Source organism: Thermoascus crustaceus, assembly GCF_041956765.1.
Source record: "Thermoascus crustaceus strain CBS 181.67 unplaced genomic scaffold VTN00scaffold_3, whole genome shotgun sequence".
NCBI classification, from domain to species: Eukaryota; Fungi; Ascomycota; class Eurotiomycetes; order Eurotiales; family Thermoascaceae; genus Thermoascus; species Thermoascus crustaceus.
This window is the reverse complement of record NW_027192529.1, coordinates 2,382,198-2,404,900: the sequence shown is the minus strand read 5'-3', so window position 1 is coordinate 2,404,900 and position 22,703 is coordinate 2,382,198. Positions and strand designations below refer to the sequence as shown.

The following is a 22,703-nucleotide window of genomic DNA, read 5'->3' as shown; positions in this document are numbered from 1 at the left end:
TGTAGCAGCGAAAGCTTAGGGTTGGAAGCGCGGCACAAGTTCGTATCGCAAAACAGGTCAGTAGTCACACCCCAACGACGGTCCAGAGACAAGCGTGTGAAGGTTCGCAACAAATACGACCTGATCAAGTCGAAAGGTGTTTGGTTCAGCGGGTCACGCCACGGGCATCTCCTGTTCGAAGCAATACAGAGAGGCGATGGAATGAGGCGTGCTCTTGTGCCTCCCCCAGTCTTGCGAGGAAACTATGCGACGCGCGAACGTACAGGTCGCGCGGCTATGGGCGACGGGTGAAAATGTATTAAACGGGTTAAGGTCGAAGGTGGATGGAAGGGATGTCGAAGAGGGATGGTAAGATCACGAAGGAACGCGGGATGGGGCAGCAGGAGAGAGAGAGAGAGAAAGAGGGGAGGTCGTGAGGCGTGCGAGGTGTTGGAGGTCGCAGCCAGGAGAGATCTGACTGGAGAGGACGAAGGAGAGAAAGTCTGGGACGGCGAGTCGAGTCCGGAACGGTCTGGCACGGGGGGCTAAGGCTGGGATGCTGGGTCGGGGGGATGCGCTGCTGGGCCAAGGGAAAAGGGATCGAATCACAGCAGGACCAGACCCTGAGCAGCAGCCAGGCAGCCCAAGGGAGAGGAAAGCGCGACCCGAGAGACAAGGCACGACAAGCTCCAGACGAGGGGCGCTGTGGTCGATCCCAGGAGAAGCTGCGCCGGGCGAGCTGCTAACGCTGCCTAGGACTGCCGGAACCGGATGGGAACGTGTGCGTGCCCCGTGGAGGGGGTTGTGGGCGTGGACAAAGCCTCGCCGCGCGGACTGGTCGACGTTGCGGTGGGTGCGATGCGGCCGTGGCTGAGAGATAACGGACAGAGTGGGGACACTCTGTTGACCACGAGAGTCTGTCTGAATATCAAAAGCTGGAAGACCCTCTCGACAATAGCCCTGTGTAGCACAACAGCACCCGTAAAACGAGCCAGTTGTCTGGTGGGGAGTCGCTGGGGTCCTTGCAGTAGCACAGCGTCGAGCGTCGAGCCGCGAGCCAAGCTGCCTCGAGTCTAGTATCTACACGACGTATAAGGGTCCCGCCTGTCGTGCCGATAGCACGGAGCAGAAGACGATGCCCTGGGTGCTGGACAATGCACGACGGTGGGTGCTTCTCGGCGAGTAAACAGGAGCAGCAGACGCGAGAGCCAGCGATGACGCTGGTGGTCGGATCTCGAGTCGACTGCCGCACAAACGAGAGCCTCGGTCACCACGAGAAAGACCCAGCCGTTCAATGTGTGAGAAGTCTGCAGAGAATAAGTAGAAAAAAAAGCAAAGCGCTCCCGAGCTTCCAAGCTATTCAACAGCCTGGCACAATGACGATAGAGTTAGTTGCATTCGAGAATAAATGCGGCGGTGGTTGTGGCTCGAGCCGTTCTTCTCTTCTCCGTACTCCGGACTTCGAGACGAATGGATACCGCTCGGGAACTTGATCCGGTCTATCAGCTATAGCTGATGGTGAGGGGTATGCTAGTAATCACAGGACCGTTCGTCGATACAGGTGCTACTTCCAATTGTTTAGGTTCCCAGGCGGGTTAACTCGATTGTAATCGTGCCAGAGGCGGTTATAAAGCGTTTCAACCCGGTTTTGCTCTTTAGGGCAGCTGATATTCAATAAAGATAACGTATCTGCCAACTTCTTAAAGCGTGCTGCCAGCCAAAGACCGGGCTTGCTGTCAAGATCCCCAAGCTAACAAGAGGCGTTCGTTAGCTGAATGGTCCGGGGATACGAGCCTAGCTCTGGCAGCGCAAGAGGGGTTGTGTCCCAATCGGGGATCCTCCTTGTGGCAGTGGGACTGTATCGTGATGATGGAGCCTGCGCTATCAAGACGTGATCTGGTTGCACCTTCGAACGCTGGGGGCGAAGTAGATCTACCAGAAACAGTGCCCACGGGAAAATAGTGGCGGCAAAGTGCATCCGCTGCTTCTAGGAGAAAATATTTTGGTATATAAATGGGAAGAACGGAGAAGAAGACAGAGAATACGGGAATAGAGAGGATGGAAAAGGAGAAAGAAGAGATGGATATCTTGGGGAAAAGAGCCCTCGAAATACTCAATTACTCGTGCTGCTCAGACTATCTCATCTCCCTCTCTGCCCGCCTACTCTCGCGCCCATGGTCGACCGTTCGCAGAGTTCTGGAAAGTACCGCGTCTCGCTCGGCTGACCGCTCTATTCACAATCTTCACGGCATCGCGGGCCCCTGATAGGATCGGAGTGTTGCCGTCAAGGGCCCGTCATAAATGCTCCTTCCCCAAATCACTCGGGAGAGCCACGGGTGGCCAGCAGGCAGACATCTTGTGTCCAGATCTCCAACAGTCATAATGCCGCTACCTGCCATCCGAGCTTCTTGATGGAGTATTGGACGGGGTCACCCCACGGTGGCCGCCCAGGGAACGAGCAGGAACGGCGCAGAATTAACTTTGATAAAGCTACTAGAGATGGCTTTAATCATTGGAGGGGTAAAAAAGTAAGCAGCAAGTAGGTAAGCATGTGCAATGGACTGTACATGCAACGAGCTTTCACTTACACTCCACCAGAACTGTTTCTGCCTATGAATGGAGCAATGGAAACTCGTTATTGGGTAAGGTCTCTCTCCGCCCCCTTGGACAATACATGATTGCCCAGTCCCTCTGGTGGTGCTAAAGATCTACTGCATACCTAACTTGTATCACCGTGTCCGCTGCTCGATAGAGAGCAAAAACCCACGGATTCCATCTGACCCGCAAGACGATCGGTGTGCGAACGCCATATGTCTGGGTAAGGCTGCACTTAGGGAAACCCACGCAGCCACGCTGCAATCCACACAGTACGGAACACTATCCACGCGGGACCAACGCGAGATCACTCGACATCTTGAAGCGGGACCCATCGATGTGCCTGAGAAAATCTCTCTCTCTATCTCTGTCTTACACTGGCAAGGGCGTCGGAGCACACCATCTGAAACGGAACTACTGCGAAGTACTGTACAGACCTGATGCTGCTTCGCATAGTAAGCTGTCCGGTTCCCTGCAGGGCCCTCTCAGCGCACCTGAGGCTGGCCCGGCCGGTCAGTCAGCACAAGAAGTCGTCACGTTTTACTGCAGAGGCATGGGACCGAGGGGCTCGATGTCTACGACGTAGGAACTTGACATATTGTGGATTACATTCATGGCGTGGGCGCGGGCTCTGAGTGGCCAATGGGTGTCGTCAGTGCGGGCGGTTGAAGATTGACGATTGGCGCCATGGCGCCCCTCCCCTTATCAGGTGGCATCACGCCTTCGCGCGCGGCCCCTGGTTGGCCCGTGGCCGGTCGGGAGGGGGTGGGTCCGTCGGCCTGCTCGACCGGGGATCGAGGGGGAAGGACGCATTTCGTCCGTACCGTTCCCCGTACGTGCCCTCTTCCCCCGACACACCCTAGGTACCTAAGGTAGGTAGGTAACTGGTAACATGTTCATCGGTGATTCCGAGAAAGAGAGCTTCCTCGCACAGCTGGTTTAGAGGTAGCGGGCAGTTTTCCTAACCGGAACAGGAACTTACGCAGTAGGGAGGAAAGTGCTTAGGTGCCATGTGCGCCGAGAAGAAGTGGGTACATTGGTCCAATCCAGTTAACCGCTTTCGGAAAACCAAGAAAACGCCCCCAAGTCGAAGATCGCAGTGAAGCACTATGTATGCAGTACGCAGGAAGTTCTCCCGCTGCAAGAATCATTCACCGTCAACACCCTTGCAAAGAAACTGCGCGAGTATTGCGTCGATCTTGCAGGTCTTCCAAGATTTATTGCCGCTGATTGCTGTCGCAGGATTGGGGGAATCCGGTCTGTACAGTATGACAGCTCCAATAAAGCTGGAATGAGATGATGTCCGATCAATGAAACCTCATTCCCAATGATGCCGGAGTTTACACAGCAATTCTGAAAGGTTGACTCTGCCCATCTGTGTGGCAGGCAGCAGATCGTGAGGGGCAAAAACACTTTGAGGGCACATTCCACACCAGGTCCACGGGTCAGACCTACGACTGCCAGGTAGACTCTGCCAAGGACTCTTAATATCACGATTTATAGATCTCTATGCAGTGGTGCGTTAACCTTCGCGAGTGCTCTAAGGGACAGCAGGTACCAGCTACGCTTTAGTACCCGCTTTGGCGTCACTCCGTGAGAAGTCGAAACGACTCGATTGCCGGAATTTTTGGGACAGTCCCTTAGTGGCTGAAAGGTTCCTTCTCTCGCTCGGCTTCCTGCACACATATAAGGGCTCCTAATCCTTGTCCATGTATCCCACCAGATCTGCGCTGGACTCGTCCCTCATAGGGCCATGGGGATTCCTGCTGCCCATCGTGCGTCAAGCAGCTTCTAGCTTGCCAGGCCCAACGGTAAGGCACCGACAAGCATGGGCGAGATGGCCGGGACTGTGGGCAACTCCACCTTTGCCACTTCTAAGATTCTTTCATTCTGTCAAACCTTTTTTGTCTTCTGCTCTAGAGCAGTGATCTGTCATGAATGAACGAGGCTCTGTTACTCTCTGGGCCGAACAGAACTTCTACTCAGAGGACCAGCATTTGATATTTTTTCTTATACCATTTCAAGTAATAGGTACCTCTTGTTACTGTTGGCCTTCCTCGACCAGGAGTGGAATTATTAATCCATTTAATATCCGTACTGTACGCTGCGATACCAGCTCCAGCGTATCGGTTTGGTCTACTGCGCATGTTTGGCTGCCTGCCATCTGTCCCGGCGCGGTTCGTACTGCGGGCAAGATCGTCCCTTCAAGGGCACACCAGACTAGACTTGCTCAGGAGATTTCGACTCGACCGTTGCGGGAAGAAACCCTTGTCAAGCTTCCAGTTGGCCGGCAGCTAAGTGCAGCCACTTGCGAAAGAGAAATCTTCTCCACGTGTCCCCCAATGGCGTGTTATGCCTTTCACCTGTGTACCTATGGCAATTATTATCAAATTATTATTAATGCGCTTTTCAGCGGCAAGTGGCTGGGGATTTAGGTAGGTATCCCGGTGCCTGCTACTTGCCGAGGTACATACATTAGGTACAGTATCTACCTAGGTATAGAGCATGGAGTTTTTTTTTGGTCCAACTTCCATATTTTAGTCGAAACGTGCTTGGGCTATGAGATGTGATTCTGCACACTATGAGTTGACTAGCCCTTTCAAGCGATATGGGCTATCTACGTGAGGATTATCTAGTACCTTCTTATACCTCGGATCTTTCCGAGGATGTTGCTGGAGGCGAAAGTGGTCTAGATCTAGAAAATCGACACCAAAGGTGCTGTACTGTACCGCAATGCAATGCTGTGTCACACTGAAATTGCCAGGAATGGATTCGTTTATTAGTAACGCTGCTCATATTAGTACAGTATATAGTACCTACCATGCTCACTGTCAATTGTCACTGAGATTAGAAGGTACACTTGATATATAAGGTACCTACTGAGCAAAAATGTCCGGTCACCTTGTCGACTGCCCTTCTCGTTTCAGTAGGTGAGCAACGCTGCCCTCGAGTCGCGCGATCGGGGTGAGGAGGGTGATCGTCGCGCGACGAGGGTGTATATAGCAGAGGGCCTCAGCCGCAGGAGACTAGTTTTTTTATGACGTCCACACAATGGCCACGATATTAATATTGTTTAAGACTACTGCTTTTTTTCGACTCACTGTCAGTGTTACTATTATCTTATAATGACGCTGGGTTGGCACTAAGCCTTGACATAATAAAGTCGGCGATGTGGACTCCGACGTCAAGCACATATAAGATGGCGAAAGGTACTTTATTGAATAGATTGATATTGAACGATTGATATTGAACGGAATGATCCGCTGATTCCCTTTTCCCCAAGGAATCAGTCCTTATATAGATCTATCTGATCTACCGGGCCGTCTGCCATAGAGAATGCTGAAAGGGGATCCTTATATCCTGATTCTTTCCCGGGGTGTCCGAGATCCCCGAAGCAAGTACGTAGACAAAGAGTATATATAAAGCAAACAAAGGCTCTATCTAACCGATGTTACATACATGGCGGCGAGGAGTCGTGCGCATCGTAGGGGAATCTCACTAGTGCAGCCTATGACATGCTGACAATGTCAATCAATGAGGCTGTGGAGGCTGTAAGAAAGTTAGGTACTATGACTTTTCTAGAAGGCGAGTCTGCTTCAGTTCAGGGGACAGCTAAAAGCGACTATAATGCCATATAGTAAGTAGAGAAGATCACAAGAGCATCTACTTAGAGCACAGCAACAGATCCCCCACCCCACTACTACCCCTCCATAACCCAGTATGGAAGGTCCATGGACTACCTGGGGTGGAAACATAGCCAATGATGACGATGTGAACATAGCCACGGCGGTGGGGATAATCGAAAGAAAAGGAAATTCATATCATTAAAGGAGCTGAAAAAGGGCTGAGAAGACACACACACCTCTGCTGCGACTGAAGTCGAGAAGACAATGCAGACACAGATATAAATGCGAGACCAATACTTCTTCACTTTGTAGAGAAAAAAAGGCACAAGTCTAAGAACAGAGCCAGCGCCAGAGAAATCAAACCCAATATTATATAACTGTCTAGTTCGTCTAATTTGTGATCATATCTGTAAGGATACTCTCAACCTTACCCTACGCGCAAAAATTCCTAGCTAACTGACTAACTACCATCCATGGTCATTAGAAAGATCTTCGTACAGATGCTCGAGCACTTACATGTTGGGTTTCATAGGTGAGCCTTCGAGGGATTCTCGGTGAAGGGTAAGACGCATGCGGTTCAGCAGCTCCTTCCAGACTAAAGCTGTATACAAAAATATGATCAGAGAGGCGCTTATTGGGTGGGTTTTTATCTGGTTGATAGAAGGTAATGAGGATGCACGAAGATGCTGTAGATGATAGTGCATGAAGGATTAGTCCCTGTCATATACATGTGGCAGGGACAGATGCTGCCCATAAATTGGCATGGTTTGAAGAGGGCGAGACGAGGGTCGAGGAGGAATATTCCTGTTCGACCCCCATCGTCACCCATTAGCCACGATCCGGAGATACCTGATATATATGACAACACTCACATCGATCCCCGCCCAAACTCGTAAAACAAACAGACACACGCTCATGCAACTGATAACCCTTCAAATATGGCCTGATATGAAACTCTCGTTTAAAATAACGCGGCCGTTGAACACCCAAATACCCATGCAGAGATGGCGGTCATCTTGGCTTGGTTCTTATCCTTAGAAACTCATCTATCAATTCTGGGAAACCTTCAGCAGGGAAAAGCTACTTCACTGGATGCTACTAGCTAGCTGTCTATGTGCTGCCTCTAAGTTACATTCAGTATTTGTGTCTCAGGACTTCAAAGCACATTGACAACAGCGTGTTGCTTCAATTATTCCAAATCTCCAACACTTTTCACAGTGAAAAGCAATAAGGGGCTGAAGAACATATATATGATGAGATATGTTTCTAATATAGAGAATGAAGGGGGGTTATTTCAAGAATTGAGTATAATTCCATGTAGTATTACAGGTCCTCGCACTACTATTGTCGATGTGACTGTAAGGTGTGTGTCGGTAGAGATGAGGGGCTGGGAGACGGGAGGACCCCCAAACAGCAGGCGAGATGAGAGGAAGCGTCTTGTTGCTATGCTAAGGCAACTGTTTATAGCCATAGCAAGATGCCACCTCTTCTTGCTCTTTTCTCCTCCTTCTTCTTCTTCCTTCTCCTTAAGTATGGTTTAACGCGCTTCTTCCTCTATTCTACTTCTTTCCATACTTCGAAAACACGCTTTCTTTCTTCTACAATCCACTACCACCATGTCTCTTGTGACTCACAACTCCGAACGCTTCATGTACAGTGAAGCAAAAGACCTGACGAAGACGGAAAACAGCACAGCCATGTTCTGGCGAGCTATCCTGAATCGTGAGTTCCCCGCCGACCGCCAGCTTTACACGTTCCAGGAATGGCCCCCCTTCAACAAGCGCGGCAACTGCAGGGTCTACTGCTTCAAGGATCGGACGAAGAGGACCTTCCTCTACGTCGAGTTCAAACGGGCCGATAGCACCAGCGCCAAGTTGCAGGAAGGGTATCATCAGGTCACGGAGTACTGTAAGAGGTATCTGAGGCGCACGGGTCATGTCCAGATCGATTGCATGCTGTGCTACGGTACACATGCGGCGCACTGGCACCTTTCCCGGAACGCCGACTTTTATTTTATGTCGACGATGAGGCCGGTTATTGACTTCATTGATGCGGATGCCCCGAGGGCGGTTGAATTGACGCGGAGATTCCGGTTCCTCCGGAAGACCTACGGCAAATAGACGGTAAAGGAAACAATATACTATCACCTAGAGAAAGAGGGTTTGTCATTGCAGGAGTCTTTGTCTTTTCCTGTGGTACTGACTTGACAGGCAGACCGACGTTTTATCTTTTGATCCTGTTTGGAATTGTTATGTCAGGGGAGAAAGGAAACAAATGAGTAGAAGAAAGAAATTCTGACGCTTTCCATGGCGTGAAATACTCTCAAGCCTCAGGAGTAAGTTTCCCCAATTAAAATTTTCTTTAGATAGACGAGTCTACTTGTCAATTTTTCAGAAGATATCTCTGATTTCCAACAGTACCTTTCGAATCCGTATCCTCCCAGTCGATGGCGTCATGGAGGAATAGTATAATATTCGTGTTCAAAAATCAATCCTTGAACTTTTTGACGCCAGTAGGACTCTGGGATCGAGAGCCCCAGTAACTTGACATAATTTGCAGCATCAGAATGACACAGAAGATCCAGAATCCCCAAGGTGAACATCAAGTGGCAGACACTGACGCAGCTGTTTTCACCACTTTGTATCGTACACGGCATAAGGAGACCTCTGCCTCAGCCTCCTGCTCGTTCTCCTATTGTCGCACACAACCTTGATGCTTTTCTTGGCTTTGATGTTTTTCTTGACAAGCTTCTTCACTTCGGGAATATCCAGGGGGTCCACCTGGAAAAGAACATCGTCGTCCATCTTATTGTCAAAGACTATCTTGTTGCAGAAGGGAACACAAGGCTTGGAGCTCCTTTCCATAAAATCCAAGTCTTCCAGACCATATGGTCCAAAATACCGCCGCTGACGAATGGCGGTGATCAAGTGCTCCAGTTGCTGTTGATTGATGCGGTCACCACATAAGCCATATCGCTCGATCAGGGACCAGCATTTGGCATGAATGGGGTAGCCGTAGGGAGACATGTCGCAGTTTGAAAATCCCACCATGCCGCGGGGCTTATCTGGTATTTTCCTGTGTGCGTTGGCTTGGATAGCCATAGCCAGCCTGGCAGGCTTCCTCGGTGACTCTGTTCTTATTCAGAGGCAGGAAAAGGGGCTTGCCGCGCCGTTCCTTTTTACCAATTCCGGAGAGCACGTATTCCTTTCGAGATGGGTCTTTCTTACAGTGGGTCACAATTACTACTGTGAGATGTTCCCGTAAGAGTTTTGTCAGTGTCCAGGAGAATCAGAGAAAACTTTTGACAATCGCAATCAGTCGCAGAAGAAAGCACCTATTTAGGTAGATGCTTAGAAATTAAACTAAAAATAGGAATACGGATTTCTTCAAGACACAAAAGGAAAAGGGAAAAGCAACAAACCGGCACGATAGAAGTTGGCCCATGAACCAGCAACTTCTTCGGTTATGTCCCCAAAGCAAAGGTCGATCCTGCCAATGGTCGCACCGCAGGCAGCACAGAAATTATCTTTCTTAGAGCGAAAGAGCTTAGCCATTCTTCATTGCTGCTTTGAGAGTGCTGGGGATAGAATTGCCTTGCAGAGTGGGGGCTCAAGAAAGAGAAATAAATCCTACTGGCAGCTATCAAGGATGAGAGGAGGAGAAGATTCTACATGCGTGCGTGGCAGGTCCTTCCAGGCCCTATTCTCCATCATGATGATCTGGCTATTAGGTAAAACGTCATTTCTCCGCATGTGCCATGTCTGTATTCTGCATGCAATGCCCTTACCCTATGCTTTAATCATCCAAACTGTACCATGGTACCATCATACTACACAATGGATAAAGGCTGATATTCTGATCATGGAACATGTGTTTAAGGCAGGAAGTCCAATGCACAGTAGTTACCTAGGTAGTAGATACCTAGGTACGCAGGTTGGCATAGTGTTAACCTCGACCAAACTTCCAGGTTCTAGCCAAAATGTGCTTGAACTATCGGCTGTCATCCTGCGCAATTTGTGCCCTTATCACGAGTTAGGAAATGATTACATGGACAAAATTAGCTAAGTAGTACGTCCTGCCTGAAGTATGTCTTAGGTAGGTATCTCTTGATTTTCCCGCACATGAAAGATCAAGAGTAGGCCAGGTCTAGAACATCGACTGCAAAAGTATATTGCTGTACGTTTATCAAACCCTGACCTTTTATCACACAGAGTTCCACTTTTGGGGTCATTACCTAATGGTGCTACTTGATTAGTTAGCTCTCAATGACAATCCAGTTTGTATTTACTAGATGGACAGGCATAGGCATAGCGCCCATGCTTTCTGTATACCAACATGGTATGTTTAAATGACGAGATATATATGAGGACTACTAGGTGCACGCTGCGCTATATCCATAGCATGTCTCTCGGGGTATCCATACTCATCAAGAAAAAGCAGCAATAATAGAATAATGCCCCAAGAATACTGTACAAATTTCCGGTTTGAAACTTTTATTTTACTAGTCTTGTTCTATTTTGTCAATTTGGTCTAGAAGCTATATATTTAGATAGGCTTCGTAGGGATCTGCAGATGAATTGTGTAAGTCATATTTATTAAAACTTTCTATATATTTGCATTTTTAAGATAGACGGTTTCCTTTGTGGGTAGATAGAATCAGCGCTACACACGAGTAAGATATCGCGCCGTGAACGGCAGGGAATCCAACGAATACGATATTGTCTCTTTAGTGTAAGAGAAAATATGGTTGAAGATTTCTTTGACAATTCGAGAGGACTAATCATCAAAGGCCTCCTATTCTGAAGAGCTATCTCTCTCACACTTCACTCGGCATTTTCCACACCTAATAGACATAGCATCCTAGCACAAGACGTTTGCTTCAACAAGAATGTAAAAAGATAGCCATGACAAGCCAGGAAGTCGGAAATTAAACCGCCGTTGACATCCTTCCTTGTTTGTTCTATTTAAAGGAGTTGTCGTCGATTGAGGAGGTACATAAAATGGCCAAATAAGGTCTAACAGGGTGGCTGGTAATGTACCCTGTAAGCACTTGCATAGATAATGGCAGCTAAACGGGCTTTACTTACGCACTAGAAGGGAAGAAGGTCTTATCTCAGCCTGGGAACAGTTATCCAGTCATATGAGGGGTTGATTAGATACTTACTCCCGACTAGATATAATCAAGTAACCTTGTCAGCAACAATAGATGCGCTGTACATAACTGCCTTTGACGAAAAGCTATCCACTTACTCTTCTCTATAGTTGATCACATTGTCAGCTTTCTTATAGTCATGATTAAACTTTTCCTGCTTAAATGGATAGACTTTACCAATTGTTCTCTAATCCGATTACATGTAGGCAGGCACCCAGCCCCATTGCACCTATTGCATTGCGCTTGCCGCCATTGTAAACAAAGTGACCGGCAGTTCTGTTGTGCGTCAACAGCCGTGCAGAGCACAGCAATCACGGCAGCAAGTATGATGGAGAATTTCATGTTGCTAAATCAGGTTCAAGGGATGTAGTACGAATTTAAGTACCGACAGTCAGTGGACTTTGTGGATAACTGTGCTTGATAGTACATGGATATGTTGATGTTGGCTAAAGGGTGTTGTGGTGTACTACCACAGCTTATATAGTAGTTGGGCTTTAGGAACACAGATGGCAATTATTCTATATTGATGGTCTATTCCTCATTCACACGTCTGTTCTCAAATGGACTTGCGTACGTTCAACGTATACGAGGGAGCAGCTGCATCGCAACGTTACCTCAGCTGCGAATAGACTGAATCTGAATCCAAACTTTGATCAACCATGGAACGCACTTCCTGAACTGAACCGTTGCTAGGAAAGCAGGTTATTTTGAAACATGTTCATATCGTTGCCTCGCATATACAGTGCAGCATTTCTTAGGTCATTTATCGGCCATTCTCTAAAAACTGCAATTACGAGTCGACCATAGAATCTGACAGAAATATGCGCTCCATTAAGTTTGCAAGGAGTATAAAGATCATCCAACCTTATGCGCCACGAGATATTGTCACACATGCAGATAGACAGTCTACACACTCAGGATACGAGTCTATAGAGACTTCAGGTGCTCTCTTTTTTAGTCAATATTTTGCAGGTCTTTGGAGGCCTTATTAAGAAGTTTTAAGAGGGATCAATAGCAGAGTGATTCTGAACTCAGAATGTTATCAAAGATATCGACATTTCACATACGATGGATGACGTTAACTTCTGTGGTATGCGATAGAAAGAGTGCGCTTTTAAAATATTCCCTTCGCCTCAGCTCTTACCTTATCCAGCATACCTATATATACCTGGTTCTCATAGTGATATAAAAGCCAGGACACTATCGTAACATGCACTTCAGCTGGTTTCTCGTCGCAATGGCTAGTGGCCTTTCTCTGGCGAGCCTCATGGACTCGAATGAGATCCAATCTACGAACATCTTGGCCAAGCGTCAATGTCCCTGTGACTATGTGAGTTTGCGTCCACTCTGCATTGTTACTATAATTCAATTTCTTCCCACATCAGAAAAGGTTAGAGCCGGTAGCGCTTACTTCTCAGAGAAGAACCATATGACCTGTGGCGGCATTATCACAACTGCCAAACTTATGGTTGTGTTCAGTGTCGGAACTGCTGCAGGCGGAGGATGTAAGTGTCTACTGTGTATTCTTCGACATGCATATCATTTACTAACCATGCTTGGAGAATTTCAGTTCTCTCGGCCATGAAATGAGGGAAGAAGAAGAAGAAGCTTGTTACGGACATCTGCCACTACAAACTGGGCAAAGCATAAGGTCTGGGAACCAGTACAACGAAGGACGTTCTCTTATCTTTCTTGTCCATTTTCAGGACAGTGGGGTTCGCAATAGCGATATAATGTTGAATTGTCGATCAGTAATATCTGCAAGCTCTTTTCATAGAACTTCCGTCTCATGAGAGGAACGTTTAGTGGCCCCTCGAACACAACACGAACCGAAAGCTTATTTCCTCTGGTTGAAGCCTGCTTTAATATTACCGTTTCCAGTTTCGTTGAAAGCAGCATGAATGCACCAAAGAAGATAGCATGTGGCATGAGATGCTAATATAATGTACAGTACATCATAACCCGAGCAGACCATATTTATTTCCACCCAGACATAAAGGAGCTACTGGCAATAGTAACTCTGAATCAACGCCGTGAGAAATGCTCAGAAATTCCACAACGACAAATAATTTTGGGATGCAAGAGACGAGGATCGTCACCCTAGCCTCGAATTCGCCAGGAGTATCTGACTTTTGTGTGGCCGAAAGCTCCCTTCATCGGAGCATCCGGGGCAGCGGTTCCGAGGAATAGTCCAAAAAGATGGACTGGCCGTCTTAAAGTACAGGTAAAATGCCGCAGGGTTTACGGTATCAATTCCACATAGGTCGTCTAATTCTTTTCCTTCTTGGGCTCAACAAGTCCAACCTATTCAGTCACCCATCAGTATTGGTATTTAGATAATAGACCGCTTCGTGTATATCCCCTCCGATATCTAAACGACTAGTGGGAAAACTAATTTGAGAGCTCCCGAGGTGGTTCACAGCTGAAGGCCCGCACGCAGATAAGGATAGTCGACGTACCATGCTCAATAACCGCCAGACAGGCTCACTAGGCTGTGCGCCAACACCAAGCCAGTACTTCGCCCTTGACCTGTCAAGCGCAATTTCCTTGTATGGCTTCGCCATCCGTGCTTCCTCATCTGACAGGTTCGTCGGGCGCTGCGGGATAGGATTGTAGGTTCCAATGACCTCCAAGGGTTTCGAGTCGCGGGCCGATCTGTAGTATCGAAAACATCAGTATCCAAATAAAATCACCGTGTATGGTCTGAATTTGCGCCGTGTACAAGGAGCAGAATCGCGATAGTGACCAGCCCTCAGATGCAGATTTGTCAATGGGCGGGCCCGAAGCCGCGGGGATACATACCGTGCCTGGGCCACAACGATGTTGTAAAACGGCGAGTGCTTGTTGCCGAAGCGAGACAAACGGATCTTGACCACCATATTGACAGATCTCAATCAATTCTCCGTGTCTTGTTGAATAATGGACGACGAACAACCCTTGAGGACTTTTCTTCGGAGCTCGATGCGACTCCGCGGGAACAGCAGAGGTTCGGAGGCACGGAGAAAGCATTAACCCGAACGCCCTGGAACAGCCGCGGTGTTCGAGATATGATGCAATGCTCCACCACGCCGCAATGCCGTCTATCTCAGAAAACTGTTGATGAAATAAACTATTCCAGGAATCCTTCTGGTCGCGCTTCTCAATTGCTCAACTTCTTTCTTTCATGTTGATGTTCATTATAGTACTTCAGATCTAATCTGTATTTAGCACGGCCCTCTCTCAAGTGACCTAGACAAGCTCCAGGTCGCTATATGCTCCGCTCGACATTGAGAAAACAGAGCCCTGTATTCTCATCCTGTCGACGATACAGTAGAACTGCCAGAATGTCTCTCAAGGTATGCTGCCTATTTCTAAACTTTCGGTAGCAGACATTTGTATTAAAGTACCATGACAGGCAATTTCTCCCAAAGATGCTGCTTCCCTCGACAAGGACCTCATGGAGGTCGGAGGTTTCTCTCTTGACCAGCTGATGGAGCTTGCTGGTCTTTCTGTCTCACAGGCCGGTATGGAGAAGTGATTGAGCCGAGCACACATCGGCCTCCTTTGACGGCAACATTCTCGCGACTGACGAGCACGATTGAGTGAGCAGTCTGGCGCGTCCATCCCCCAAGTGCAGGGAAGAACATCCTCGTAGTCTGCGGTCCTGGAAATAACGGTATTACTCTGAAACCATCTTGTGTCAAGTGATATACATGCGCATGAAGATACTGAGAACTCGGTACAACCCAACAGGAGGAGACGGCCTGGTCGCAGCCCGTCATCTCTACCAGTACGGCTACACCCCATCAGTCTACTACCCCAAGGAGGGCAAGCATGAACTCTACCAGGTCTGTACATTTCTGCTACTCGAAAAAGAAAGTCCTCTCATTAACTTCCAATTAGCGCCTCAAAACCCAACTCAAGAACCTCAACATCCCTTTCGTCCCCGACTTCACCGAAGCCCTCAAATCCGCTGACCTCATCGTCGACGCCATATTCGGCTTCTCTTTCGGGGGCCCACTCCGCGAACCTTTCCCCGCTATCATCTCGCAGATGGAGGAGACCTCCGTACCCGTGCTGAGCATCGATGCGCCCAGCTCTTGGGACATCGAGGGCGGCCCACCCAAGGAGGGACCCGGGGCGAAATTCATGCCGCAGACACTGGTCAGCTTGACAGCTCCGAAGCCATGCGTGAAGTATTACCGCGGTAGGCACTTCTTGGGCGGTCGGTTCTTGACAAAGTCGATCATCGAGAAGTATGGGTTGGATTGCCCGCAGTACCCGGGAATCGACCAGATTGTTGAAGTAGGCGTTGATGCGGAGGGGAGGCTTTAAAATTGCATGCATGGCATGAGTGGTACGCAGTTATTTATGCCTTACGTTTAATGACACAGAGCCTTAGGTGTAGTTGATATATCTTCAATTTACGATCCTAGGGACGAGATGGCCTTGGAATCTCGTCAATCATAATACTCATCAGGTCCACCGTATGTACTTCAGTCATGTCTTGCATTAGGTGTCTAAGTTTCGTAACTTTCTACCAAACCATCATCGCATTGGTCAATTGACCGTCTCCAAATGTCTTGCGGGATGCGCATCACGTCACTCGCAGCACCCCTTCAACAACCATCAAATCAGGCCTTTGATCTCACCGACGATCCCTTTAATCCTCGGTTCCCTCCCAAGACCGGCTCCCATGACCTTTCCAAGAACATCTCCGACATCATAGATCTCCTTTGCGGCAACTTTGACTTCGTCGCCGAGAGCCTTGACCAATGTTCCTAGGGCAACAAGGCCACGGTAGACCGCTTCAGAGTCCTTTTCACTTGAGAGAAGCTTCGTGAGTTCCTCGAGAAGTACAAGGGCACGTTCAGACGATTCAGGAGCGGAGGATCGTCCTCCAGTGGTCAGGTAGACAGAGTAATTAATGTAGAGGGTTGTGGTGGCAATCGTGAGGTTGCGGTTAGGCGTGCTTCCACCAGCCGTGGTGACTGACTTGACCATAGCCAAGATCTGGTCGAACTGGCTAGCTGCCAGGTTACGACCGGGCTCAGTCTCAAAGAGATTAGCGAACATTCGAATGGTCAACATGACATTGTTAACGTTAATGGGTGTGCCAAATACGCCGCTCGACCGGATGGCCGAAATGAGATCTTGACCATTGTAGTCTGCTGTAGCTGTCAGGGGTGTTGCAGCTGCAAGCAGTCGAAGCAGGTCAAGGCTAGGGAGCCGGTTAGCAGGTGGCCATGCGGTTGCCATCTTGAACACTAGGTTAATGCCTGATTCCACAATTGGAGAATCTTTAAGCGGGGGAGTCTCTAGTTGACCACACAAGGCCACGACTGTATCTAATTCAGAAGGACTGAGAGAGATATCTTTGGCACCTGAAGATACAAGCTGCTGGTTTAGTTCTTGTACCTTCTTCGAGATGACCTTGAGATTAGCTGACGTGATCGAAAGGTAGGATGTCTGAGGCAGAACTTTTGGACGTGCTTCGGGAATCGAGGGCGGCGGTTGAGCAGCGGCGGCAGCATCTCTGGGGCGATAACGGCGTTCTGTGCCCCATGGATCGGCACCTGCCGGCTGTTCTTGAGTTGCTTCACCAATAGTCGCTCCCTGTGTGTTCTCAATAATGAACCGTGCTACTTGGTCTATGTAGCTAATAGGCAGTTCGTTGTCTTGAATGAATTTGGTGGCCGCCTCGTACGGGTTCTGAGAAACATTGTAGGGTAATTTCAACGGAGGTTTGCCGTCTTCGATATCAACATCAAAGACATAGTCGTAATCTTGACCAAGATATTCTGTCTTTCTTCCACTGCTACCTGCCGCATCGACCACTGTACCAACGGGAATCCACTCTTGGGTCGCCATTGACCAGGTGTGTGCAGTGACATTTCCGTTCTCCTCTCGAATCATCTGCACCTGGCCTTCCTTCGTTCCAGCTCGTCGTTTCAGAAAATCTGGACCGGGAAGCTTTTCCTTGTTGATCTTGCCGACCTGTTGCTGCGGAATTGCCGATTCCTTGACAGCCTTCTCAAACTGCTGCAGCACTTCTGGGCTTGCCTGGCGATCCTTCTCTCTGCTGAAGACACGGGTGACACGGTCACTGGCGCCGGTGACAATGTCTCCATTTTCCTTGCACGCTGCAACACTCCATACGGAAATGGCAGGATGGGTTATTGTCTGAACGCATTGGTTTCCGTTCCACACCCTCACTGTTCGATCTTCACCGGAACTGACCAACTCGCCCGTCGGCAGGGAAGCCAGCGAATATATGAAGCTCTCATGCCCATGCAGCTCTCCAACCAGCTGTCCTTGTATACTGAACAGTCTAATAACTCCATCGTTGCTTGCTGACGCGAATTGGGCACCGGAAGGGTTGGATTCGGGAACCTTACAGAGAGCCCGAACAACATCACGAGAATCCTTGATGCTTCGCAATAGCCTTCCGGAGGTATTGAAGATGCGAATTATTTTGTCGGCACAACCTATGATCATGTAAGCACGTAGCGCTTGAGTAAAGATCTGATGGATCCCCGACTCACCAGTGATAACCGTGTCCTTATCATATGCCAGTACAGCCCATACGGTCGCTTGGTGACCTTCAAAGATGACGTCGCATTCCCACTTTCCAATCCGCCATAATCTCGCGGAGGCATCCCAGCTTCCACTCACTATCCATCCGCCTTCGGGGCACACGTCTAGCGCACAGACATTATGACCGTGGCCTAGCAGCATTGCGTCCGCATTGTCACCTGCGGCCTTCCCAGGCTGTCTAGCTTCGATAATGGTATCCTGCCCTCCTGAGAATATGAGTCCTTCGGGGAACTCCGGCGTGGGTGGATAGTACGCTAAGGAATTTATGAAAGCTGATCCATGAGTGGAGATGGTGTAGTCATAGGTGGGAGGCGGGGTAGAGATGAGTTTCCATAACCGAACAGTCGCATCCCGAGAGGCAGAGAGAACGACGTTAGGGTTTGGAAAGGCCACTGCGCGAACCTGAGGTTAAAGATCAGTATCCTGGACTGTTTACCATCTATACGCAGACACCGTCATGAGTGGAGGGGGGGTCTTACATCATCGCTGTGGCCCTCCAGGGCCGCGGAGATCTTGAAGTCAGGCATGCATAAAGGCCTTTAGTTAGAGCTGTGAAGAAGGTAGAAATCGGGTTCAACAGGAAGATAGCACAATAGCCTCGAGTCACGAGCCTGGAAAACAGAAGACAGGTTCACCAAGTGATAGTGCTTGCTGTAGTTATAGGTGTCCCCAAACAGTCTCCAGATGACATAATAGGTCACGTGTGCGGTGAGGGACATGATAGGGAGGACCCTGGCGATATTAAGGTTCGGTGTTGGAGTTCCCCTCAAGCTTCCACTAGCCTGAGGCACAACGACGGATAGTGACTGCAATCACTGTTAACGCACAGAATACAGGTTGGGGAGTTCGGAGACAACCGCTTTCCACTTGCATGCTTAAGACGTTAAACATACCAATATGCGCGTACTTGACGGTATATAAGTCCCATAGTTAGTTACTTTTAAAAGCGACAATACTTTCTACTTGACGGATGCAGGACCGCCCAACTGAGTGGCTTCGAGAGCTAAGTTTCTCGTCCATTTTATGGACAGAGTTGCCTTTGCAGAGAAACCGACACTGCTAAATTGTCCTGTTTTGGGAAAACCCACATGTGTAGGTTCAAACTCATGTTTGTCTGACACCTAGAGACCATTCACATTCTGGCAACGTCTTGCATGAAGTCAATGACCTGAATTCAATGGCTGGATTTTTTTTTCTCGCTTCCTAGATGATAGATTCGAGAAAGCCCAAAGGACAGTGACATTTTGATTCAGTAAACGGAACACCTACGCTGGCAAGCTCGATATTCTTGTGATGTCGTGAAGGTCATATACCCATCTTCGACTAACCGAGCTTCTCTACGTCCCCTGTTCAATCTGAGTCTGGAGAGATGCTGTCTTTTACTGAGAGAGAGCAAGACATATCCCATGGACCGATAACACTATCTTATCAATATGGAGTGAACCAAAGGACCTATCTAAGTGAGCGATAAGAAAACAAATGTTAATAATGTTAATATAGTACAAACACAGACTTATGTTCCACGATAGTCTCTCGTTTTTCCAGGCCACGGAAAAGACATCTCGGGATCTCGAGACGGTTGACCGCTCGAAATCAGCGGTGAGATGGCAGGAGCCTCTAAGGGGAAAAGTTCGGAAGCCACGTAGTGTGGAAACTGGGGCCTTTGGATACAAACGGGTTCCAACATAGGCGAGAAAAGCGCCAGACGAGAATCAGCTCGGAGACGAGCGTCGATGAGCGTTGATCTTCTCGTTGATGACGCGCGAGTTCCACGGGTGCGCCGGTTGGATGTTCAACTACACGTCTCACGTGCCGGTGCACTATGCCGCATACAGGCTAGCGTTGCGTATCGGACATTTTCTCCAGCTCCAGCCACTTCGGGCTCTATCAAGTACTGGGATACTTCACTTCGATCTTCCCCTTGTGTTGCGCTGCCCTTCACTGAATCTATAGGGCTCTGGACTACCCATCGACTCCAGTGACTCTGGTCTTCCACCCGTTACTTTTCCTATCCTGTTTCCCCACATATCCTCTCTTTCCTGGACCAATTGTGTTCTCCAACCCCACCTTCCAAGGTTCCTACGTTTGATGACTTGACGAATCTGACGAATTTCCCTGTACTACTACATTCATAAGCATCAGAGCATCTTCACAACACCAGAGTTTCAGATATTTTATTACGTTCACACGATACTTTTTGATTTGCTCCCGGATCCCGGTTTTTTTCATGTCGGTTAGCTGATCATCGACGTCCAATATTTTGACTGAGGTCGCTTCACGTATTCTTGGTCCGCTGTTTCAGTAATCTTTTAAGGGAGCCAAAATGGCTTCAGGTAAGTTTATCTTCGAGCGTGGAAATTGCACGCTGTTGCTTTTGCATATCCCTGCCAATTCCCCTTGCCTTCCCCAGGTCCTGTCATTTCGTTTCTCGAAAGAAATATGCTATCTTGTTGATCACGTCGTTTCTGAAGTTGTAGCAAGCTAATGGATTATTACAGACATCCCCAAAGTTGTTCCTTTGACCTGCCATGGACATTCGCGTCCAGTTCCACATATCAGTTTTTCTTCCATAGTGGAAGATGATCAGTACTATCTCATCTCAGCATGCAAGGGTAATTTTCCCCAAATATATTGCATTTTAGATCCCTAAAGAGAATTAACCAGATTTATTTCCTAGATAACAACCCCATGCTCCGTGATGGAATAACTGGTGATTGGTTTGTCCTCTGTCTCCTTTGTCAGGGAAAGTTTACTTGCTAACCTTCCACCCAGGATCGGCACTTTCATGGGTCACAAAGGTGCCGTATGGCAAGCGCGCCTTTCACCAGACGCCAACATCGCAGCGACTGCGGCTGCGGACTTTTCAGCGTGCGTCACATCATCATCATCAATATAATAAAGGTTCCGGGCTAACCACCTGTCATCCACAACAGCAAAGTCTGGGACACCCACACGGGCGAGTGCCTGCACACCTTGCAACACTCGCACATCGTCCGTGCAGTCGCCTTCCCTATCCAATTAAACCCGCAAGTTCTCGCAACGGGAGGCGTGGAGAAGAAGCTTCGCATCTTCGACCTGACCCGGAGCGAGGCGAGCTCACCTACCTCCCCGCAGGGCCCCTCCTCTTCCGCCAACGGGGCTGGCTCAGGCTCGTCAGGATCCATGACGAGCTATGAAATCGGCCCAGGGGTCCACGGTGGCACGATCAAGTCTATCGTCTGGAACCAGGATTACAACATCCTCACAACGGCAGCGGAGGATCGAAAGATCAGATGGTGGGACCTCCGGTCGCGGTACCCTGTCGTCGAGTACAGCGTCGAAGGCACCATCGGCAGCTGCGAGCTTAACAGCCTCGCGACGCAGCCTAACGATCCTGGCATCTTGAGCGTTGCTGCCGGCAAGAGCGTGTACCTTTTCGACGGTGCCGCTCCAGGTCGTCTACTCAAGAAGGTGGACTTCAAATACGAGGTCGCCAGTGTCGCTGTGAACAACGAGGCCGGTCGGTTCGTCACCGGTGGTGCTGGCGAGGACACCTGGGCGCGGGTCTACGACTTGCACACGGACGAAGAGCTTGGTATGTTCCCTCTCATACATATCTTCCTTTTCCTCCATAGACACGAAACTAATGCCATAAATCAGAGGTCCAAAAAGGCCACCACGGCCCCATCTGGTCCGTCAGCTACTCTCCCGATGGCAAGCTCTACGGCACAGGCAGTGAGGACGGAACCATCAAGCTGTGGAAGGCGTGTAGAGAGCCGTACGGACTGTGGCGATAGGAGATATGGATAAGGAATAGGCTCAGGAAAAAGGAAAGAAAAGACAAGAGTGAACTGGAACATCATTATCATCATTCATTTCATTCAATTATTTTTTCATCTCGATTATCCAATTTCTATTCCGATTCCATCGTCCACAGACCAGACAAACAGACAGACAGGCAGACAGAACAAAGAGCAAAGCGGAGTGGAATGATGAAATGGAGTGGAGCGACGACGCATAACATTTTGCTGTGACATGCTTGCGACCTTATTTGGGTTCGGTTCTTTTTCTTTTTTTTTCTTTCCTTCCTCAGATACAGACAGTAATTGTCTCTTCTCATTATTTCGCTTTCTTGCTTTTCCTTTATTACTGTTAGAGATATCTGACTTAATTACCCCCCATTTCATCTTTTTTTTTAGTTATTGCATTGTCTTCCTTGCTATGCTATGGGAGGGGACAGGGGAGGGAAGGTGGGAATCTGATTTGGGTTCCGGTCGCGAACATATGCTAAACTTTTTTCCATAACATAACATGAATAATGTTTTTTAGTCGGCACTTACTGGGTGGGAGTCCTTCCTCCTGATCTGATCTGACCTGTTCCATTTCGTTGTATATATAATATATAATATATATCTCGGTATTTTACCAACCACCCTTTCTAGGTATATTATATTATATGATATTTATACCATATCATGCCTAGCAATCCACCCACCTAGCAACTTCTTAACTACAGGAGCCTTATTGTTTATTTTATTTCAAGACAATAGCTCATCTATCGATATAAGTAACTTTTTTTTTTAACACGATACTACGTATGATACGGAAATTTGCGGAAGAAAAAAGATTTCCATTTTCCTTTCTTTAACCCTTTTAATCAGCCAAAACAAGTCAGGTTAGGTAGATATAGATATACAGTCTAGGTAGTTCTCAACACAGCAAAAGGATAGGACCCATATCAGATGTAGAATAGTCAAAGAAATCCGACACGAACATCCGAACACGAGACAGATAAT

The 22,703-nt window shown here is 48.4% G+C and overlaps 8 protein-coding genes across 8 annotated transcripts; 5 read left to right on the top strand and 3 right to left on the bottom strand.

The window, feature by feature from the left end:
• Window positions 1-2,911: 2,911 nt before the first annotated feature.
• VTN00DRAFT_6052 (uncharacterized protein) lies at window positions 2,912-3,437 on the top strand (the record flags this gene model as incomplete). The annotated part of the gene is made up of 2 exons (XM_069432646.1): window positions 2,912-3,156; window positions 3,284-3,437. The coding sequence occupies 2 exons, from the start codon at window positions 2,912-2,914 to the stop codon at window positions 3,435-3,437; spliced, it is 399 nt and encodes a 132-aa protein (XP_069288484.1).
• A 4,379-nt stretch (window positions 3,438-7,816) lies between these two features.
• On the top strand, window positions 7,817-8,320 carry VTN00DRAFT_6051 (uncharacterized protein; the record flags this gene model as incomplete). The annotated part of the gene is made up of 1 exon (XM_069432645.1): window positions 7,817-8,320. The coding sequence occupies one exon, from the start codon at window positions 7,817-7,819 to the stop codon at window positions 8,318-8,320; it is 504 nt and encodes a 167-aa protein (XP_069288483.1).
• A 510-nt stretch (window positions 8,321-8,830) lies between these two features.
• VTN00DRAFT_6050 (uncharacterized protein) lies at window positions 8,831-9,754 on the bottom strand (the record flags this gene model as incomplete). The annotated part of the gene is made up of 2 exons (XM_069432644.1): window positions 8,831-9,264; window positions 9,622-9,754. 2 exons carry the CDS (start codon window positions 9,752-9,754, stop codon window positions 8,831-8,833), a joined length of 567 nt encoding a protein of 188 aa, XP_069288482.1.
• Window positions 9,755-12,589: 2,835 nt separating this feature from the next.
• Window positions 12,590-12,942, top strand: VTN00DRAFT_6049 (uncharacterized protein; the record flags this gene model as incomplete). The annotated part of the gene is made up of 2 exons (XM_069432642.1): window positions 12,590-12,857; window positions 12,923-12,942. The coding sequence occupies 2 exons, from the start codon at window positions 12,590-12,592 to the stop codon at window positions 12,940-12,942; spliced, it is 288 nt and encodes a 95-aa protein (XP_069288481.1).
• A 678-nt stretch (window positions 12,943-13,620) lies between these two features.
• On the bottom strand, window positions 13,621-14,231 carry VTN00DRAFT_6048 (uncharacterized protein; the record flags this gene model as incomplete). The annotated part of the gene is made up of 3 exons (XM_069432641.1): window positions 13,621-13,656; window positions 13,812-14,007; window positions 14,155-14,231. 3 exons carry the CDS (start codon window positions 14,229-14,231, stop codon window positions 13,621-13,623), a joined length of 309 nt encoding a protein of 102 aa, XP_069288480.1.
• A 444-nt stretch (window positions 14,232-14,675) lies between these two features.
• On the top strand, window positions 14,676-15,666 carry VTN00DRAFT_6047 (uncharacterized protein; the record flags this gene model as incomplete). The annotated part of the gene is made up of 5 exons (XM_069432640.1): window positions 14,676-14,687; window positions 14,747-14,855; window positions 14,942-15,007; window positions 15,085-15,179; window positions 15,235-15,666. The coding sequence occupies 5 exons, from the start codon at window positions 14,676-14,678 to the stop codon at window positions 15,664-15,666; spliced, it is 714 nt and encodes a 237-aa protein (XP_069288479.1).
• A 294-nt stretch (window positions 15,667-15,960) lies between these two features.
• VTN00DRAFT_6046 (uncharacterized protein) lies at window positions 15,961-18,455 on the bottom strand (the record flags this gene model as incomplete). The annotated part of the gene is made up of 3 exons (XM_069432639.1): window positions 15,961-17,819; window positions 17,877-18,330; window positions 18,408-18,455. 3 exons carry the CDS (start codon window positions 18,453-18,455, stop codon window positions 15,961-15,963), a joined length of 2,361 nt encoding a protein of 786 aa, XP_069288478.1.
• Window positions 18,456-20,616: 2,161 nt separating this feature from the next.
• On the top strand, window positions 20,617-21,704 carry VTN00DRAFT_6045 (uncharacterized protein; the record flags this gene model as incomplete). Its single annotated transcript, XM_069432638.1, has 4 exons — window positions 20,617-20,645; window positions 20,701-20,796; window positions 20,862-21,502; window positions 21,568-21,704. The coding sequence occupies 4 exons, from the start codon at window positions 20,617-20,619 to the stop codon at window positions 21,702-21,704; spliced, it is 903 nt and encodes a 300-aa protein (XP_069288477.1).
• Between the last annotated feature and the right edge of the window lie 999 nt (window positions 21,705-22,703).